General features: G+C 29.7%; 1 protein-coding gene across 1 annotated transcript; it reads left to right on the top strand.

Annotated features, from left to right (window-relative positions):
* The first annotated feature begins 14,110 nt into the window (after positions 1–14,110).
* On the top strand, positions 14,111–16,372 carry LOC124912671 (F-box protein SKIP19-like). Its single transcript, XM_047453320.1, has 4 exons — positions 14,111–14,167; positions 14,266–14,320; positions 14,493–14,823; positions 15,737–16,372. The coding sequence occupies exons 1-4, from the start codon at positions 14,156–14,158 to the stop codon at positions 16,218–16,220; spliced, it is 882 nt and encodes a 293-aa protein (XP_047309276.1). The 5' UTR covers positions 14,111–14,155; the 3' UTR covers positions 16,221–16,372.
* The last annotated feature ends 5,599 nt before the right edge of the window (positions 16,373–21,971 follow it).

Below are 21,971 nucleotides of genomic sequence, written 5' to 3'. Positions count from 1 at the left end.
AACGTGTGGTTTCGGGACCCGAGAAGTTGTTTCGGGACAAGAAACGTGTGGTTTCGGGACCCGAGAAGTTGTTTCGGGACAAGAAACGTGTGGTTTCGGGACCCGAAATGGATTGTTTCGGGACCCGAAATGGATGGTTTCGGGACCCGAAATGGATGGTTTAGGGACCCGAAAAGTTGTTTCGGGACCCGAAATGGATGGTTTCGGGACCCGAAAAGTTGTTTCGGGACAAGAAACGTGTAGTTTCGGGACCCGAAATGTTGTTTCGGGACCCGAAATGGATGGTTTCGGGACAAGAACATTATCAAATAAGTACTATCTTCGTTAAAGATATGATAAAAAAGTAAAAATATTCAAAGTGACAACAACATTATCAAATAAGTACTCTCTTCAATATCAAATAAATACTATCTTCGTTAAAGAAATGATAAAAAAGTCAAAATATTCAAAGTGACAACAACATTATCAAATAAGTACTCTCTTCATTATCAAATACATACTATCTTCGTTGAATGTTATCCCCACACGCATTATCTTCGACATATACTTGAGAGGACAAAAGTGATGTAAAGGAAAATTGAGTTGAAAGTGGATCATTCCATTGCTGTTGTTGTTGTGTTGAATCCAAAACTGTAGATGTTGTGGCCGTATCTCTCTTCTTTTTTGATCTCGAAGTCTTGGGGATTTTTTCAATTAAGGATTGTTTCTTCTTTGTTGGTGGTCGTCCTCGACTTCTAACTTTGTTAGGAGAGTGTATCAAAATGGATGTAGCGGGAGATTGAAATGGAGATGGAGATGGAGATGCTTCTGTGCTTTGGTCTTTAGATGCTTCAGTATGGCTTCCATGATTAAGTGACATAAACTGTTCCATCAAGCCTTTTATTCCGTTCATCCAAAAAGAACAGCTGACTTCAGATTTTACTCCAACTTGTTGAACCTCTTGCATCAATCGAGTTAGACTATTGTGACGTTTTTTTTCTTCAACAGACATATCTGAATCATAAATGTTGGTGATATTTTGATACCCACGCTTAATATCTTTACGCCACCGGTCCATTATATAATGCATTGGTACCTCATTCACCCTCATTTTTTTCAATACAGCCATGATATGCCTACACAAAACACCTCTGAACTCAAACAATCGACATTGACATTTCACATTGCAATCATTTTCTGTGTAATGTACTTTGTAAGAAACATCTCTTACATGTTCTCCATTAACCCCCAGAATGATTTCCTCAACTCTAAATATACTAACTGACCCTTCCTCTTCAATGACTGAGATGTCGCACAACATCAAACCTCTAACTTCTTCTTGAACCAATCTAAATATATCTGGAGTGTAGAAGGTTTGGTATTGTCTTTCAAAGGCAAATCCACTTACAGTTGGTATCAAAGAATTAAAAGATTTGAAATCCAATTTCTTTTCTCTCTCGATATTTCGCAACAGAGCCCTATCATATTGCTCGACGAATTGTTTGAGAGATGTTTTGGACTGCACGTAGTCATCAAAGAATGCGTTCATACTTTCACTCCGTTGAGATGTTGACATGCCGGCCCAAAATTGTCCTTTGACATAAACAGGTATCCATTTAAATCTTTCCAAATACAAAGATTTCAACCAAACATTATCTTCCAACTGATAATCTTCAATTAATCTATTCCAATCATCTTCACATTGTTGAATATTTATGGAATTGTATACTATGTTTTTCAGCCTCTTCTTTATTAGATGATATTCAGTATGGCTTCCAAGTTTTATAGGAAGTTTCTTCATTATATGCCACAAACAAAATCGATGATGAGTTTTAGGAAATACCTTCTCAATTGCAATCGCCATGGATCGACATTGGTCTGTGATTATGGCATTTGGAGGTCTATCATGCATACATTCCAACCAAGTTCTAAACAACCAAGTGAAAGAATTTGAATCCTCACTTGACAATAATCCACATCCAAGCAAAATGGATTGACCATGATGATTAACACCAACAAACGGAGCGAAAGGCATGTCATAGCGATTTGTCAAATAGGTTGTATCGAAAGAGATAACATCATGAAAATCTTCAAAGGCAGCCCTGCACCTACCATCTGCCCAAAACACGTTTTTAATTCGGGATTCCTCGTCCAAATCAATAAGGTAGAAGAAGTTTGAGTTCCTGGTTTGCATTCTTAAGAAATAATTAGTGAGTGCTTCAGCATCCCCAATCCCTAACCTCAACCGTCGTGCTTCTGTAACGTAATTTCTACATGTCCTCTCATCGAAAGACATGTTTTCATACCCTCCAGCTTCAACTACAAGTGATTGAAATGTTTTGGCCACAGTTATTCCAGCTTCATCGTTTGTATCCAATCTTCTTTTTACATTTCCGTCAATCACTTTGTAGGATCTAACATGACGTATTCTCTTTGGGCTTAATGTATGGTTGTGCTCAAGAGAAATACTTGTTATCACATATTCCCCTTCATTTCGAACAACAACATTAATCTTTGCTTTACAATCTGTCTTCGTTATTGGTCTAGGCTGATGAAACTTATTTTTTGCCTTCGATTCTTTCATAAAACTCTTGGCACAACCAACGCTGAAATATTTCCTCTTACCACCTACATTTTTGCTCCCTAATTTGGTAATGCCGAATCCCGTTAAGTGGGCATATGATGTGTAGAATTCAAGAAGTTGTTCTTCGGAGGAAAATGTCATTCCAACACTAGGAATGTGACTGCAAAAATTATGTGAAACCGTAAGAAAAAGTCCATAAAACACCCATTTCGGGTCCCGAATCCAACCATTTCGGGTCCCGAAACAACCCGTTTCGAGTCCCGAAACCACCTTTCGGGTCCCGAAACAACCTTTCGGGTCCCGAAACAACCAGTTTCGGGTCCCGAAACAACCCGTTTCGAGTCCCGAAACCACCTTTCGGGTCACTAAACAACCTTTCGGGTCCCGAAACTACAAGTTTCGGGTCCCGAAACCACCCGTTTCGGGTCCCGAAACCACCTATTTCGGGTCCCGAAACAAAACAATGTTTGTCCCGAAATGGTTGGTTTTGACCCTTTCTTGTCCCGAAACGACTCATTTCGGGTCCCGAAACACAAAATTTTTTTACCCGAAACACAACATTTTCTTACAAGACACCACACATTTCGGGACAAGGAAGGACCCTTTCTTGTCCCAAAACCAACCATTTCGGGACAAGGAAGGACCCTTTCTTGTCCCGAAACCACTAGATCTGTTCAGGGTACCTTTGGGGTTCAACGGGGGTGGAACTGTTCAGGTTCAGTTCTTCATCTACTGGGTTGTTCAAGTTTGGTGCTTCTGTATCCTGAAAATTCAAACCGTTTAAATCCATATATACATCTGTAAAATGTAAAACCCTAGATCTGTAAAATCTAAACCCTAGATCTATAAAATCTAAACTCTGGATCTATTAAAAAAATAATAAAGATCCTTAAAAAGGATACCATTGAGAAGTAAATGCAGCCGTGGAAAAGAAATAAATGCAGCCGGAGAAGAGAAATAAATGCTGCCGGAGCTGGAGAAGAGAAATAAATGAAGCGTTTCAGAGAGAGAAAGAAATGCAGAAATATGAAACCCTATTGGGTGAAAGAGGATATGCAGAAACGTTTTATTTTTTTTTTATTTTTTTTTTCTTTCTCTCTCCTAGCTGGCAAGGCCACGTAGGATTCGTGGCCTTGCTTTCGCTAGTCAGTCGTTGGATCTCTATCCATAACACTGCGTTTTGCCTACCTAGGATAAAACATCTTAAAAGTTTTTATTTTTTAAATTTTATTTCAAGTACACATAAATTTTATAAGCCTTATTAAATATGAGCTGATTTTAAAATCCAGATTTAGATTATGTATTTCTTAAAAAAAATAAAAATTAAGTATATATTTATGATATAATCATTTCAAATATGTATTTATTTTGGAATAAAAAAAGAGAGAATTATGTCGAAGCCAGATTATTGCAAATAGAGGATTTTGTTTGACTTTTACCTTATTTCAACCTTACAATGTTCTTAAATAAATTAAATTAAAAGAAAAATAGTAGGTAATACTCTATCTCTTTTAATGAATTGTAAATTTTCCATTATAAAATTAAATACATATAAAAGTATATAATGTTTATATATATATATATATATAAAAGCTCACTTATCTTTTCGTATCTACTAATAAAAGATTATTTAAACCTATTTACTATAAAAAAAATTGGTTCATTTAAGTTGTTTTTTGTAACTATGGTTAACTTTTATTTTTAAATTTATATATTTATTAATTAAATATTAATGTATTTTCTCTTTCTTTCTTTTTCATTAATTAAACTAAGTATTATTTTATTTTTAATTTTTTTATTATTTTAATATTAATTTTTCTTTTATATATTATCTTTTTTTTTATTAGTTTTTATTTTTTTATATTGCTTAAATTCTCATTTTTAAAAAAAATTAACAACTTATTTATGAATTTTATGTTTTAATGTAATATTTTTTTGAATGGTTTTTTCTTATTTAATTTAATATAAATAAAAATGAAATTAATAATTTTTTATTTAATTTTTATTCACGACTTATAGTAGTAATGTGGATTATTTTGTCTAATATTTGATTATTACTCTTTTGGTGTTTGATGAATGAGTTTTTATTATTATCTAATTTTTAATTAATTTATTTTTGTGTTGAATAATTTTTATTGTTGAAAGGATTTTCATTGTTATATTCAATCATTGGGACCAAAAGATTTTAAAATAATTAATAATCAATGTAAATATAAGAAAAAAATATATAAAAAAGAAAAAAAATATAAAGTTAAAATAATTAATGATGAATGCTCATATAAATAAAATAAAATAAAATAATCGATAATAAATACTCATATAAAAATAATAAAAAATTATAAAAAAATATAAAAATAGAGAGTTTATTTGACGAGGGAGAAAATATATTAATATTTAATTATTAAATATATAAAATAAAAAATAAAAATTAATCATGATTTACTAAAAGAGGCTAAATGAGTTAATTTTTTATAATATGTAAGTTTAAATGACCTTTTTATTAGTACATACGTTTAAATGAGTTAGTTGTACTAGTACAATTCACTTTAGTTAGTTTAAATGAAAAAAAAAAATATTTATATATTAATTTAAATATATATTTATGGTCATATACTCAACTTTCTATTATATAAATTTTTGTATATATATATTTCCCATTTAACATATCATCATCATATCAACCTAGGGGCGAACAAATAGGTAAAATTAATCCGTTTTGTTTGATTCATATTAAATTCAAACTAAATTTATCCATTCCGTAATCCAAATCATTTTATTAATTAATACGGATCGGATACGGATTAGATTAAAAATTGTTTGGATAATCTAAACTAAAAAATATTTATATATATCAACTTGAAATTAGTCAACAATTTTTTATTTTTATTTTTAATTTAAAAAAAAATTAAAAAAAAATCGAATTTTTTATTATTATTAAATTTGAATCTAAAAAAATAATAAAAAAAATAAAAATAAATAAATATAGTTGTTAAAGTGATAATAAATAAAATATATATTATATTGAGATGAAATTTAATTTAAAGAAAAATAAATTAAAAAATATATTTTTATTTAGATAGTTTAGATAATTTGGATAATCCAATCCGATCTTAATCCAATCCGAAATATCCAATCCAAATTAGTTATTAGAATTCGGATTGGATTGGATTTCAGATTAATCCACTCAATGCTCAGCTCTATATCAACCTACCACCATTTTCATACCAAAAATATATATATATACATAATGAGTTACATATCTAGATTTAAATCCAACTAAATTAATGTGGCAAGGTAAAAAAAATTAAATAATTTTAGTGTGAAATACTTGAAAATTAAAGTTTAAGATGGAATACATGCAAAATAGGATAATTAGGGTTATATTTGGTTTTATTCCTTTAAAAATAAAAGAGGATGATAGATTTAATAGCATATAAAAAGAGATTAAATATTATGAAGACTTCGTCTCATAATAGAAAGGGGTTGAATATTATTGCGCTAATATTCACTTTCAATACGATTTTAATCCTGTTAGAGATTGAAAATATATTTATAGATTTTGTCAAATCGTAACAAGCTCTTACGGTTTCAAATACGGAAAATGCTTGCGAGATTTGAAGCAATAAATATGTTAGACTGAATAAAGCAGTAAAGTAACAACACAAAATTTTATAGATGTTCGGATATAAAAATCATACGTCATATTTCTTCTGTTTCTAGAAGGATTCCACTAGAAGACTTTGATTTGTATAGCCTCTACACAAACCCACTCAGATTACAGTTTTTAACAACTGCTTATTCTGAACTCCTAGCTATCACACTTTCTGTTGAACAGACAACGTTCTGTTCAACTTACCACACTGAAATTACTATCAAATAATACAAGAGATTATCAATCATCTTAATGTAGTGATTTGCAGAATCGCTTAAACGATGATTTAGTTGATAGTGAGAATCAATTAGAAAGAACTAGAGAATTTTCTTTTTATATCGTGGAAAGACTAACTGAAAATTGACCGAGAGAGATATAAGAGCAAGAGAGAATTTGAGAGATTCGTCGTTATACTCTGATGTCTTTTTATATTTGAAGCCTAGCAACGGTCGAATATAATTCGTAAATACGTGGAAGTTGTACGATGGTCGAATCTAATTCATAGATACATGGCAGATGTATATTTGTTATATGTCTGGTGTACGAGATAGTGCTTAGATGAATAATATCCGTTAGTGTGTGGCGTACGGGATTGTAGTGCGTGGATTGATAAAATATTCAGTAGAACATGATGTACGGAATATTACTGCGCGGTCTAGTGGAATAATTGTATACGTGGCAGTTGTACAATGGTCGAATCTAATTCGTAGATACATGGCAGATGTACATTTGTTATACGTCTGGTGTACGTGGTAGTGCTCAGATGAATAATATTCGTTGGTGTGTGGCGTACGAGATTGTAGTGCGTGGACTGATAGAATATTCAGTAGAACATGATGTACGAAATAGTACTGCGCGGGCTAGTGGAATAATCATATACGTGGCAGTTGTACATTTTAGCGTATTAAGATGACTGAAAAGTCTGCTGATGACGAACTCAACTATTGACCCAACCCAATTGTTGCTGCAACATTGTTGTTGAATACTCGGGTGTTAGCGCAACACAATTGTTGACACAACACAGTTGTTGGCGCAACACAACTCTTGATTACTCGACTGTTAGCGCAACACATCTGCTGATGCAACACTATTGTTGGCTACTCGGCTATTAGTGCAACACATCTGTTGACGCAACACTGTTGTTCGCTACTCGATTGTTAACACAACACAACTGTTGATGCAACATTGATGTTCGTTACTCGGCTGTTAGCGCAACACATTTGTTGGCGCATCTTCAGTCTGCTGCTTAAACTGCTCAGTTGTTAGCGCACTCAGTAGTTGGCCCAACCCAGTTGTTACCGCAACACTGCTATTGGCTACTCGGCTGTTAGCGCACTCAGCTGTTGCCGCTTATTTAGATCAGCTGCTGGAGCAAGACTACTATCAGTGCATCTTCAGACTACTGTCAGCGCTTTTTCAGTCTGTTGTTAGTGTTTTTCAGACTGCTGTTAACGCTTCTTCAGACTGCTGTTAGTGTTTTTTTAGACTGCTGTTAGCGTTTCTTTTATCTGCTGTCAGCGCTTTTTCAATCTGTTGTTAGCGCTTTTTCAGCTCTACATGCACGTTAAACATTTGCATAACTTAATTTTATTCATTTATCAACAAATTCTCAAAACTATGTCGTATTGATTTTAATTATCATAAGTTCATTTTAATCAATTAAAGAGTTTTTCTTAATTCAACTTAATTAATGATTTCCCATTTAATCATAATTTAATAATTTTCCCCATTTTCTTTCTTTAACTTAATCTAACAATTTTCATTTTTTTTATTATGTTAAAACTAAGTTAAAAGAGTAGGGAACTAAGGGTAAATTATATATTTATATATTACATAAATACACAAAATATTTAGAGTATAGTCTTTTTTATTTCTTCTCCCTTTAGAGCTTGAGCCTTTAGTTGGCTTCCTCTACTACCTTCCTCTTTCAGGCTTCCCCGTACTGCTCTGCCTCCTCTACCGCTTTCCCCTTTTAACATTAGCATCCTCTATTCGGTTGTCTACTGAATGTTTAAGGAAGTCTGTTACTTCGGTAATTTGCATACTTATAGTATCAATCTTTGTAGAGAGATCCCTGTTGTAGTCATCGATAGAGTTGTACAGTATTGTTTTCAGCATGGTCATGGATTCCTTGATTATAGTAATCTCAATAGAACTCCTCAAGACCTGTCTAAAGATTTTATCATGCGCCGATCCTGTCGAGGTAACTACTTTTGAGGTAATTGATGACTGCTCCTTAAGGAATTCCAATTCACCAAAGATTGTTGCAATACTATGTTGCAAGGGTGCAATGGTGTACTGGATGAGGCTACGGAGATCCACCGTTCCTAGTGTTGACTCTTCAGGAGAGTGAGAAGTCGACTGTTCATGTTGTGAAACGGGTAAGGCTGAGAGAACACAAGTGGGGTTTTATAGTATTTGTTATAACACGAGGAGCGAAGATATAAGCTCATTGTGTGGGTCGGTGATTGATGGTTGTTAAAATAAGTATATAATGTATGTAAACATGGGAATGCCCATGATGATTGAGTCTGTAAATATGGAAATGCCCATATATATAGAGTTTGTAAATATGGGAATGCCCATATATATAGAGTTGTATTTTATAAGTTTAGGCATAATTTTAGTCTAAACTTAATATATAAATATTATTAAGATACTTAGATTGATAGATAGATAAAGAATAAGGACTATTACTGACTTTATTCATTAATAAATAAAACGAGAGATGACCCCTATGCGTCATCACTTTTTTCTTTTCTGATAACTCTATCTTCTTATTTTCTCTAGCTCTTCATCTCAAAATCTAGCTGTTCTGTTTTCTTGATTCAAGAACAAGGTGAATAATCTACTAGAGACGAAAAAGTAATTCAAAGGGTATCAAAACGAAGTTTGGAAATTCTTCTACCGAGAAGTCGGTGATTAAAGATAGAGAAAGAATGACACAACTAGCAAACGATCCTCTATATGTATCTGCACACGACAATCCTGGTATGTCCATTGTTACTACTCTATTCAATAGAAATAAATATATCAGTTGGATTCGAATGTGCATATTGCACTCACGGCTAAGTCAAAACAAGGGTTTATAGACGGGTCAATTCTTTACCCAGAAAATATTGATGCTCAAGTTCGTTTGGTTAAAGCGGATTCACTCGTTAGATCTTGGATCTTGAATTCTTTGATTGTTGAAGAGAAAGAAAATTTTATACACACTGAGACTACAATGGATCTATGGGAAGAAATTAAGAAACGTTATCAAGTCAAGAATGAGCAATCATCCTTCAAAATTCAGAAAGAGATTAGTTCGATGAAGCAGGGACCAAGAATAATTGAACCTTATTATTCCAAGATGAATCGATTATGGGATGAGTTCAGAGCATTAAACTCACTACCAAGATGTGACTGTAAGCTTGAGATTCATAAGTGCTATAAAATTTTAGAAGAAGTTGAAGAAGCTAATGTTAAGAGAAGATTGAGTCAATTCTTAACAAGTTTAAATGATTCTTATGACTTTGTAAGGAGTCAAATTCTTGTGTCTGAATTAGAGCCAAATCTTGATAGAGCATATGCATCTATTTTATCGGTCCAAAAACAAAGGAAAATTAGTCATGTTGGAGAGGAGATTATAGAACATTCTGCAATGGCGTTCAATTCAGGAGGAGGAAATGGTCGAGAAAAGATCGGTACAGAAAATAAAACCACTAAAGGAGGAAGCTCAAAAGGAAATCTCTACTGCAAATTTTGTCGAGGAAATGGACATCTACAAGAGGGGTGTTTCAAAATCATTGGTACCCTAATTGGTGAAAAGAGAACAAAGATAGAAAGAAGATGAAAAACCACATTAACATGGCGTCCACTCCCCTCAACTATTTTGATGATGATTAGAAGTATAACAACTCTCAACGGGAAAATACTCAAGAAGCCATCTCTATGTCGAGTGCTCTACTGCAACAAATGAAGCATAATAACTTTTTTTTCTTCTGAAACATCAACTAGCAAAAATGTTGCAGGTCAGTTTTGTTCTAATATTTTTTGTGAAATCCATAATTGTTCAAAATCAAACAAATACAATGATTTAAAATTCAAAGAACAATTATGGATTATTGACACTGGTGCTAGTAATCATGTGTGTTTTGAAAAACAAAATATGTTTGAAGTTAAAGCATTGGTTGAACCAGTCTGCGTATACCTTCCAAACAAAACAAAAGTATATGTTAATTTCATGGGTAGAGCGAAATTGACAAACAAAATTATTCTTGAAAATGTTTTTCTAATTCCTGAATTTGAGTATAATTTGATTTCTTTTTCAAAATTGTTAAAACCAAACAAAATAAAATGTTTTTTTAATTCTTCACATTGCAAAATGCAAGACCATGATTCTGGTGTTATCTTAGCTCTTAGCTATTGGTTATATTTCGAATTCACTATATGTTTTGGATACTAGAAATTCATCTCTTTGTAGTAAGAACAATATTGTTTTGAATAAGACGGGTAGTTCAATTTATACAAATGTTGTTGATTATGATTTTTAGCATTTTAAATTTGGACATCCTTCTGATTGTGTATTGAACAAATTTATCCTAATTACATTTCAAAAACAAAATACTGTGAAGTGTATAACAAATCTAAAATGCATAGACTGCCTTTTCCAATTAGTAAAACCAATAGCTCAAAATGTTTTGAATTGATTCATGTTGATGTTTGAGGTCCTTATAGAGAACAATATTTCATTAATTGTCAATTTATGCTTACTATAATTGATGATTTTAGTAAATGTACTTGGACATTTCTAATTGAAAGTAAAGAACTTGTTTTTTATAAGATTATTGAGTTTTATGAAATGGTTAAAACTCAATATGATGCAAATATCAAAATAATCTGAACAGAAAATGTTACAGAATTTGTTAATTTAAAGTGTAAATCTTTTTTTAAATCAAAAGAGATTTTGCATCAAACGACTTGTGTCTACACCCCACAACAAAATGGGGTTGTAGAAAGAAAATATAGACACTTACTACAAGTTGCAAGGTCTTTAATGTTTCAATATTTTTTACCAATAAAATTTTGGACATTTTCCATTCTTATGGCCACACGTCTTATTAGTAGACTGTCATCTCAAAATTTAGGTTGGAAATGTCCATTTAAAATTTTAAAAAACAAAAAACCAGTTTTAGAAGACATAAAGACATTTGGATGTCTTTGTTATAGCTCAAATAACAAACCAAACAAAACCAAATTTGATATTAGGGAAATAAAATCAATTTTCTTAGGATATCAAATTGGTCAAAAGACATATAAATTGTATGACCTTGAAAATAATAAAAATTTTACATCTAGAGATGTAAAATTTTATGAAAATATCTTTCCATTTGATAAAAAGAAATATCAATTGAAAAATATTCAACACAATGTTTTAGATATTCAACATAATGTTTCTGTTGAAGTAAAAAATAACTTTTGTGATGATTTTGAATAATGTTGTCCTAATCAAAACAGCCCAAAAACTAAAGTTTTAACTGAATTTTTTTCACAAGATAACTTGACACAAAATGAACAAAACCAGACAATTTTAACTCAGATCAAACTGAAGAAGAATCATTAAATTTTGATGATACTACTTCAGATAATTTTCAAAAACCATTAAGAAAAAGTGATAGAATTAAAAGAAAGCTAACATGGACAAAGGACTATATTATGAACATTAATAAAAGTCATTATGTTCCAAAAACTTTTCCTTTCCAAAATCACTTAAATGATTCAAATAAGGAGTCATTCTTAATGAACATTACAAAAATAAATGAACCTTATTCATTCAAAGAATCTTGTATGTATGATGGTTGGAAAAATGCCATGGAACAAGAATTAAAAGCCTTAGAAGATAATCAAACCTGGAAAATGGTTGATCTTCCAAAAGGAGAAAAAATCATAGGTTGTAGATGGATATTCAAAACTAAAATTAATTCTGATGGTACAATTGAAAAATTAAAAGCAAGACTTGTTGCAAAAGGGATATAATCAAAGGGAAGAAATAGATTATACAGATAGTTTTGCTCCTGTAGCTAAAACTGTTACTATAAGACTGATTTTAACTTTTACTACTGCAAATAATTGGCATCTACATCAAGTAGATGTCAATAATGTATTTTTTCATGGTATAATTGGTGAAAATATTTATATGACAATACTGGAAGGTTACTCTAAGTCTGAAAATGGAAAAGTGTGTAAACTTTTAAAAAGTTTATATGGTCTTAAACAATCATCTAGACAATGTAAAACTGAATTTACAAACAAACTAGTTTCTTTTAGTTTTAAACAGTCTTCACATGATAATTGTCTGCTTGTTTATAATAAAGAAGATAAAATCATTGTTTTAGTTGTATATGTTGATGACATGTTCATTTCAAGAAATGATCTAGTTGAAATTTCTAGAATTAAAAATTTTGTGAATGACTGTTTTTCTATTAAGTACTTAGATGAAGCAAAATATTTTCTTGGCTTAGAAATTAGTAGAAATAAAACAGGTATTTGTGTTAATCAACATAAATACATTATTGATATTTTAACTGAGACAGATTTACTTAGTTCCAAGCCAGAAAAACTCTTATGTCTAAATGACTCAGATTAGAAGAAACTGGTTATGATCTTTTAAAAGATCCTGAAAAATACAGAAGGCTTATTGGTAGGCTTATTTATCTAAATTTTACAAGACCAAATATTGCTTTTTTTGTTCAATAGCTTAGTCAATACATGCGTCAACCAAACGTACTCCATTGGCAATCAGCTCTAAGAGTTCTGCGATACCTTAAAGTTAATTTATCACTTGGTGTTTTTTATCCCTACAAAACTAACAAAATCATCCAGTGTTATACAGATGCAAATTAGGAAAATTGCTCAGATAGTCGTAGGTCTTTAACAGGCTTCTGTATTAAATTGGGAGATTCAATTATATCTTGGAAAACAAAGAAACAAACAACTATTTCGAGATCAAGTACTGAAGCAAAATATCGCAGTCTTGCATCCTCGGTATGTGAACTTCTTTGGATTTCATATATTCTAACTGATTTAAAAGAATCTGTGCAGTTTCATATTATTGTATGGTGTGATAATCAAGCGGCAATACATATAACCGAAAATCCAGTTTTTCACGAGAGGACGAAACATCTAGAAATAGATTGTCATATTGCTAGAGACAAGTTCAAAGAAGGTTTTATTGTCCCTAAGCACATTTATACACACTTACAAATTGCAGATTTTTTTACAAAAGCTTTGAAGATAAAATAATTTCAGAACTTGTTGTCCAAGTTGAACCTCAAGGATGTTCACTTTGAGGAGGGAATGTTAAAATAAGTATATAATTTATGTGAACATAGGAATGTCTATGATGATTGAGTCTGTAAATATGAGAATGCCCATATATATAGAGTTGTATTTTATAAATTATATTGATAGATGTATTAAAATAAGTTTAGACATAACTTTAGTCTAAACTTAATATATAAGTATTATTAAGATATTTAGATTGATAGATAGATAAAGAATAAAGACTATTACTGACTTTATTCATTAATCAATAAAACGGGAGATGACCCTCTATGCATCATCACTTTTTTCTGATAACTCTATCTTCTTGTTTTCTCTAGCTCTTTATCTCAAAACCTAGCTGTTCGGTTTTCTTGATAATGGTGTTAGGGCTGTGATGTCGAGATCGGTTGTTTCAAATGAAGTTGGAAGGGTAATAGTTATGGTATATGTTTTTGTTGTTGGTGTTGGGTTAATTAAAAAACTATAAACTTGGGTTAAAATTTCATATACCTAGAAATTAGGGAGCCAAAACAACTTTACTAGGGTTCGAGTCTCTCCCTTGATCCTCACTATATATTCTAAAAATTTCTTCTTAACTCACATCGCGGTCAAAGGTGAAGAACAAGTTTCTCAAAATGGCTCAAAGGGTAAGTCGTTTTTCCGGAAATCTTGTTCATGTAGTCTCATTTGCAGTCTATTTATAAAATTTATACTATGATTTTGGTTCTGTTTGTACTTTCATCAGTACCAGGCCGTCAGTAGAGCTCTTCCATCGGAGTCTGATAGTGAAGCATCAACCAGTAAGTACAACGTAGTATACATGTGATTTTCAAAATCAAAAATATTTGTATGACTACAAATGTAACTGATCATGTCTTAAAAAACCAAATATAAATATTGGAGCAAGTAATCAGTTTGATTTAAAACTTTTACCAACTGTAGCAAATTTAACAGTGAGTTTTTTCTTGAAAGGTGAAACTATCACATTTGAAAAAGAAGTTGGCGAGACTCGGAACTCGCTGGAAGGACTGCCACGCGATGTCATGGTGGCGATACTACAAAAGGTTGGGGTCTTTGATATACTGGAGAATGTTCAGCATGTGTGTGAGTCATGGCATGAAATCTGCCAAGACCCTGCATTGTGGCGGTCCATTGACATGTCCGACATCATCGATTACTATACTTCAGATGATCAGACGTTCGAGATAATCAAGCAAGCAATTGATCGAAGTTGTGGCCAGTTGATCGATATCAGCCTGGAGCATGACTGCAATGACGATATCCTCAAATACATTACTGACAGGTATATGGATGATTCTCCCCTATATATATTTATGTGCAGGTACTCTTATTATTTGCATTTATGTCTCAAACTGATATGATACTGAAATCCATATGCACATATTCACATGGCTTAATAGTGTATTCCAACTTTTTTTAGTAAGCTTATTGATTTCTAATTTGTTGTGTGATGGTTATTAGTAGTTATAAAGATGATATTTCTTGAATACTGTTGTTGAAATGAATTGTGCAAGATACCAGATATTGAATAGATATATTGTCACAAAAATGTATAAAATCTGAAATGAATTGCAGAAAATATAAATAGAATTGTGTAGAATTTCTCTTGGAAAACATAAATGACTTTGTAGGATTACTCTTAGTAAATCATTCATGAATACCCTTGGGATGCAATGGAGCTGAAACATATAACTTTTTCTTAATCCTTTTTGTTGTTTTTCTAATTCTAATAAAATATTATCAAAAAAGAAAGAATCCCAAACTATATGGATATGCATAAGGTAATTCTCTTGCCCATTCTAATATAATATGCAATGCAAGCTCCGAATGAATGTTTGTAAATTTTTGAAAAATCTTTGAATGTTTGGTCTTTCATTTTTGAAACATTTCACTGGTACAACCCACCTATTTATGTGATTATAGACATGAAATATTTTAGTTTCTTTTCTCATGTTTATTTTCATGTATATTGAAAAGCCTTGTTATAGTTACAAATATGAGATGATTAATATATTTTTTGTAAATATAGATATTTTGGTTGATGTTTTGAATGATGTGTAATATGTAGAGTGAATAGTGGTTATTAATCTCAAATAGCCCACATCAAACAAGGTCATTTGGATCCATGTTCATGTTAGACACATTTGACTTGATGGTTGTTTAGTGAACTAACAGTGACCTTACCTTGTATTTAGGAAAAATCAGGTGAGACGTCTTAAACTTGTTACTAGCTGGAACATTACAAATTACGGATTAAGTGAAGCTGCTAAAATGATGCCATCCATGGAAGAACTCCATCTTCATTTTGGAAGCATCACAGAAGTAGGTCTTGAAAATGTTGGGCGCAGCTGCCCCGGTCTGAAATCACTCACACATAATCAAAATATACCAGTGGATGATCCAAATTCCGTAGCACTTGCTATCTCAAGAACTATGTCTCAGTTGCGTCACCTGAACCTTATTGGGAATTACATGACTAACACAGGCCTGCAAGCCATTCTAGATGCTTGCCCTCATCTTGAATCACTTGATCTTAGGCTGTGTAATTATGTTGACCTGTCTGGTGAGTTGGGTAAAAAATGTTCTTCTATAAAGACATTCCGCCACCCCAATGAGTTTGTTGGTGAAAATGAGGGACGTAGATTCTTCTTCGATTCCGATATTGATGATAGATATTGATGATGAAAATGATGATTACATAATCTTTGATATATGTTTAATGTAATCTTTTTATGTAATCTTTTTGTCTTTAATTTAGTTGTATATTTTTTATCTTGACTTTACAAGTGATTTTTTTACTGAAAACTCAGATTAAGTGGTAGTGTTATTACCTTGTTTTAGAATTCAATTGCTCATAGATTTCTTTGTGGTAAAATCTAATCCCATTGTTGACATGTAGCTATTTTTGAGTATTTCACTTTGGTGAGATTTTTTTGTTATTATTTTTGTTTGTTGTAATCTTCTATTTAGGGTTCTAGTGAATATTTTAGTATAACTCATTATAATTATGAATGTTCTTTTAAGAAGTCTATGGGTTTTATGGTTGTATTTTTGTTAGATTTTTTAAGCTAAAGTTTTGAGTAATTATGTGCTTGACTTTATTGCTTGTAATTTTGTTTAGTTTTTTTATTATTTCATTGTGACATATTTTTAATAATCATACGATGTGTATCATTAATAATATTATTATTATTATGATAATGATAGAGCTAGGATTTGAAATCTAACATGACTAAAAAAAATTTACAAAATCTAACTAGGCTAAAATTATAATAATGTTTAGTAAACAAACAAAATAAATCCTCACTATTTCTTTTTAGCGATGAACAATTATCAATAAAGATAACATTTTTTCGTCGTAATTGTCATATATATACAACATATATTGGGTTACCCATGTTACAATCCGGGTAGTCTCGTACATAGATCCGTCATTGATTATGACACTTTTTTATATTCATTTTAAAAAGTCGGTAGAGTTTACCAATGAGTTACTCGTTCGTTTGAGAATTTAAAAACTCAATAACCTATTAGGTAACGTGATTATATTCTTTTCTTATTTTCATATTTTGTGATTTTTTTAATTTAATTTAATTTTTGAATGTCATTATACTTTAACAATTTGTCATTTTTAATATATATTAACTATTTTTAAATAATAAAAAAGTAATTAAATTTAAATTTATATGAGAAATTTATAAATAGATTTTTTTAAGTGAATCTGGATATTTTTGATATGAAATAAAAGTTCTCAATTTTTGTTGAACCACCATTCTAAACCCATTTATATTTAAAAAATTGTTAAAAAACTTGTTGATGGGCCGCACCTGGAGGCCTACCCTTAGGCCGTGGAACTTGTTGGACCTGCTTTAGGGAAATTTGATCAAATGATTAAAAGTCTTAAATGCGCAGATGGTCACAACATAATTTTAATTGTGTTGGTGATCACTTTATATTTTTTTGACGAAAATACTTCCATCACGTAATGCGATTGGATTAAGTTCTTTATATAAATACTCAAAGTTTTTTCATTTGGTTATTTTTTTCTTTCTCTCTCTACTCTGCGTTCTTTCTCTCGTGACGGCCACAACGACGGCGACGAAACCCTAAACGAAGACATCATACATATCGACGACAAAAATACGTTCTAATATCATGTGTTCATCTTATTGTTCATCATATGTAACGATTTATGTTTTTATTTCATAAACCTTAAACCATGCATGAGATTGTTCATATTGGTTGTTCATCTTGTCGATGGTGATATTTGTAGATGATGCTCTAAATCAGTTCCGTTTCAGAGAAGATTAATGTTCACGACAGACAGAAAGGGACGGTCCTGAGAAGCCCTTAGATTTTGGGGGGCCTATCCAAATTTAAATTTTGGGGCCCTAAAATAGTAAAAAAAAAAAAAAAATTTAATTAATAAAATAAAATATAAATAATTAATATATTATAATACGAGACTTAAGGAGATAAAAAAGTTATTTTTATAATATATATTTAATATTAAAGGAGAGAAAAAAGAGGAAAAAACAATATTAATAATATAATATTATTAAATATAAAAAAATGTGGCCCTATCTAAGTGCATTGGTTGCCTTACCCCAGGGCCGGCCCTTATGAAAGATGTCCCTTCGCGATGGGACAAGATTTGATGATGTTATAAATTGGTTTCGTTTCAGGGAAGAATAATGTTCGCGATGGGACTTCAGGTTTCTCGATGAGCCAAGATTTCTTATTTTTTATAGTTAATCATGACTTCATTTGGGAATGTATCAACATCACATGGGTTTGAAGAGAATCTATTTTAGAAAAATAAATCTTAATAATCTGACATTGAAGGATCTTGAAGAACATTGATATTTTTCAAAAAAAAAAACTTTTGAAGAAGTCATCATTGAGTTTTAGGTAAAAGAAGATGGTTTGAAATCGATTCGTAAGTCCATTGAAGAAAGTAAGAAGAAGTTGAGCTGTTAAACAGAAGGTTAACAACTCAACTTCTTCTTCTTTACTTTCTTCAATAAAATTATGAATTGATTTCAAACCATCTTCTTTTACATGAAGCTCAATAATCGCTTCTTTAAAGTTCTTTTCTAAAGAATCTAAATGTTTTTATGTAAGATTAATAAGATTTATTTTACTAACCAAATTGGTGAGTCTCGGAACTGGGTGGAGGGACTGCCACGCGATGTCATAGTGGCGATACTACAAAAGGTTGGGGTCATTGATATACTGAAGAATGTTCAGCGTGTGTGCGCATCATGGCATGAAATATGTCAAGACCCTGCATTGTGGCGGTCCATTGATATGTCCAACATCAACCCTTCATATCTGCCGCCACATAAGATGTTCAAGATAATCAAGCAAGCCATTGATCGAAGTTGTGGCCAGTTGATCGATATCAACCTCAAGTATTACTGCAATGACGATATCCTCAAATGCATTACTCTCTGGTAAATGGATGATTCTCCCCTACATATATTATTTGCATTTATGTCTGGAGTTGATGGTACTGAAATCCATATTCACATGGCTTAATTAATAGTGTATTCCACCTTTTTAATAAGTTTACTGATTTCTAATTTGTTGTGTGTGATGGCTGTTAGTTGTTTTGAAGATTATGTGAACCAGGTTTGAGTCCCAGTAATACCGTTTTTTTTAGAGACCGTGTTGAAATTTGCTTCTGCTACCACCACTGGGTAGTGTTATTATTACTTTGTTTTAGAATTTATTTGTTCTTATGAATTTTCTATGTGGTGAAACCTAGTCCCATAGTTGACATGTTTTAATAGAGTTTCATTGTATTGCATAGTCCATAAATATTTGGATGCTAAACATAATCATACAAATTAAAAAAATTATAAGTTTTTTCTCATTGAAATTAAGGTCTAGTTCAGATTTGTTTTTTTTTAATTTATTTTTATATAATAATAATTATTTGTGATTTTTTTTTTTGGAAAGTGTGATTTTTTTTTTTGTTAAAGTATTTAAAAGGTATTAATAATATAATGTTAAAATAATAAATATTTATTTAAAATAATATTTTAGTATTTTTATTAAGAAATTAATTAATACGATAGATTAAAGATAATTTAAAATATAAAGTATTTTAATATTTTGAATAATTAATTAAGTAATTTAAAAGAGACGGTGCATGATATTTTTTAAATTGTGTTTTTAAAGCAAACTACATCCAAATTATATGATAGGATCTAAATAAATTTGATAGGTTTGCTTTTTACACGATTTAATTTATTTATTTTTTATATTTATAATATTATTTAATAATGAATATTATATATATAATATTATATATTTATTTATTTATTAATTTAATTTTAAATATTAATAAATGATTTAAATTAAAAAATAGTATATTTGAAAATAAATTATATTAATATATTAATTTTTATAAATTCTTGTTAATATATAATTTTAAATATTAATAAATGACTTAAATTAAAAAATAATATATTTAAAATAAATGATATAAATATATAATTTTAAATATATTTAATATAAATATGATATAATATATTTAATAATATTAAGATTAATTCATTCATTCATATTATAAATTAATTAATTTTCAAATAAATAATATAAATATAATATTTTTATAAATTTTTATTAATATATATATTTTTTAATTTAATTAACATGGGTTATTTCTAGCAGCAGTGTTCAGAAATATGTTACTTTTTTTCAAATTTTTTTTTAAATATTTAAATAATTTTTTTTTATGTATGTACCTATTATTTTATTGTCATATAAGTTGATTATAGTTAATAAAAAAAATTATTATTATTATTATACCAGAAATGATTGGAGAAAATTTAGAAAAGGAACATTGTGAAATTTGATTAGCTATAAAATTAAGAGTTTCTATCTTCTTTTCTTCTGTTTATTCTTTTTCATAACATTGATGAGTGATATAGTGGAAGTAATTATTTTCCAAATTCTCTATATATCACTCCTCTTATTATATGTTTTTCACTTTTTCACATTTTCACATTCTTTTTTAACCTAATTGTTCAATTGTTAATTCAAATTCATTTGAATGTATTTTTACCATTTTCCTATTTTTATTTATTTTAGTTATGATTTATTTCATTTTAATTGTAATTATTAGTTTTATAATTAATTAAGACTAATTTGATTTTCAAAATTATAATTTTAAATTAAAAAAATGATAGTGTATTTATATTTTATATTTTACTTAATTATTTATATATTAAGATATATATTATAAATAAATAATAAAAATATATTTAAATTTATGTTTTATTATTGTAATAATTTTATATAAATATATAAAATATTAGAAATAAATAAAATAAATGAGATAGAATTAATAAAATAATTAAATAAAGATTAAATAAATGTGAAAGAATAAATAAAATAATTTAAAAAAAAATAAAATAAATGGGAGACAATGAATAAAAAAATATTTAAAAATAATGAGAGAAAAAAACTATAAGATTATAAGTTTAAACGCTGAGTGAAAATTAAATTTAAACGCAAAAATATATTGGATTATAATTTGTTACGTGAATTTATTACGGAAAGTGCTGTAATTTTATTACGTAAACTTCATATTTCGGATTTTTCTTCTTATCTTCTTCAAACGATGCTTATAAACGTCAAATCAAATGAGGTAACGTCTTACAAGTTTTTTTAGTGTGAAATAATTCAAAAATAAAGTTTACAGTGGAATAAATGCAAATAAATTTGGGCTTTAATTATAATTGATGGATCCATCACGGTCCCATACTCCCATCCCATCACCTGACTTACCCATAACACTGCATTTTTTTGCCTAGGATAAAACACCTATACAGTTTTTATTTTTTATAATGTAATTCATAAAAATACACATAAATTTTATAAGACTTATTAAATATGAGCTGATTTTAAAATCCACTCTTAAATGAAAAATTGGTTTTGAAATCTAGATTTAGATTATGCCATTATGGGCTGTTTATAAGTTGTGTTGGGGCGTTTGTGTAAAAAGCTGCGTAATAAGCTAACGAAAAAAATTATAATTAAACACACTTTTGCGTTTAAACTTAAATTTCTCTCTAACTCCTTTCTCAATGTTTAATATTATATTTTCAGCGTTTTTTACTCTTATTTTTTTAATATTTTTTTATTCATTCACTTTTATTTATTTCATTCATTTCTAATCATTTTATTTATTATTTCTTATCTATTTAATTTTTTTCTAATTATTTTATTCATTCTTTCTTATTTATTCTATATATTTATATAAAATTATTATATAATAAAACATACATTTAAATATATTTTTTATTTATATTATAGGTATATTAGTATATAAAATAATTAAATAAAATATGAAATATGAATATACTATAATTTTTTATTAATTACAATTTAGATGAATCAAACTTGACCACCGAAATT

Source organism: Impatiens glandulifera, chromosome 8 (assembly GCF_907164915.1).
Source record: "Impatiens glandulifera chromosome 8, dImpGla2.1, whole genome shotgun sequence".
Classification (NCBI taxonomy): domain Eukaryota; kingdom Viridiplantae; phylum Streptophyta; class Magnoliopsida; order Ericales; family Balsaminaceae; genus Impatiens; species Impatiens glandulifera.
Note: the sequence above shows the minus strand (reverse complement) of the source record. Positions and strands in the feature narration are given on the sequence as shown.

Excerpts from the sequence above, each read along its gene's own strand:
- LOC124912671 (XM_047453320.1), top strand. Across the intron at positions 14,321-14,492 it reads TGATAGTGAAGCATCAACCA|GTGAAACTATCACATTTGAA; the intron begins GTAAGTACAACG and ends TTTTCTTGAAAG. Across the intron at positions 14,824-15,736 it reads CTCAAATACATTACTGACAG|GAAAAATCAGGTGAGACGTC; the intron begins GTATATGGATGA and ends CCTTGTATTTAG.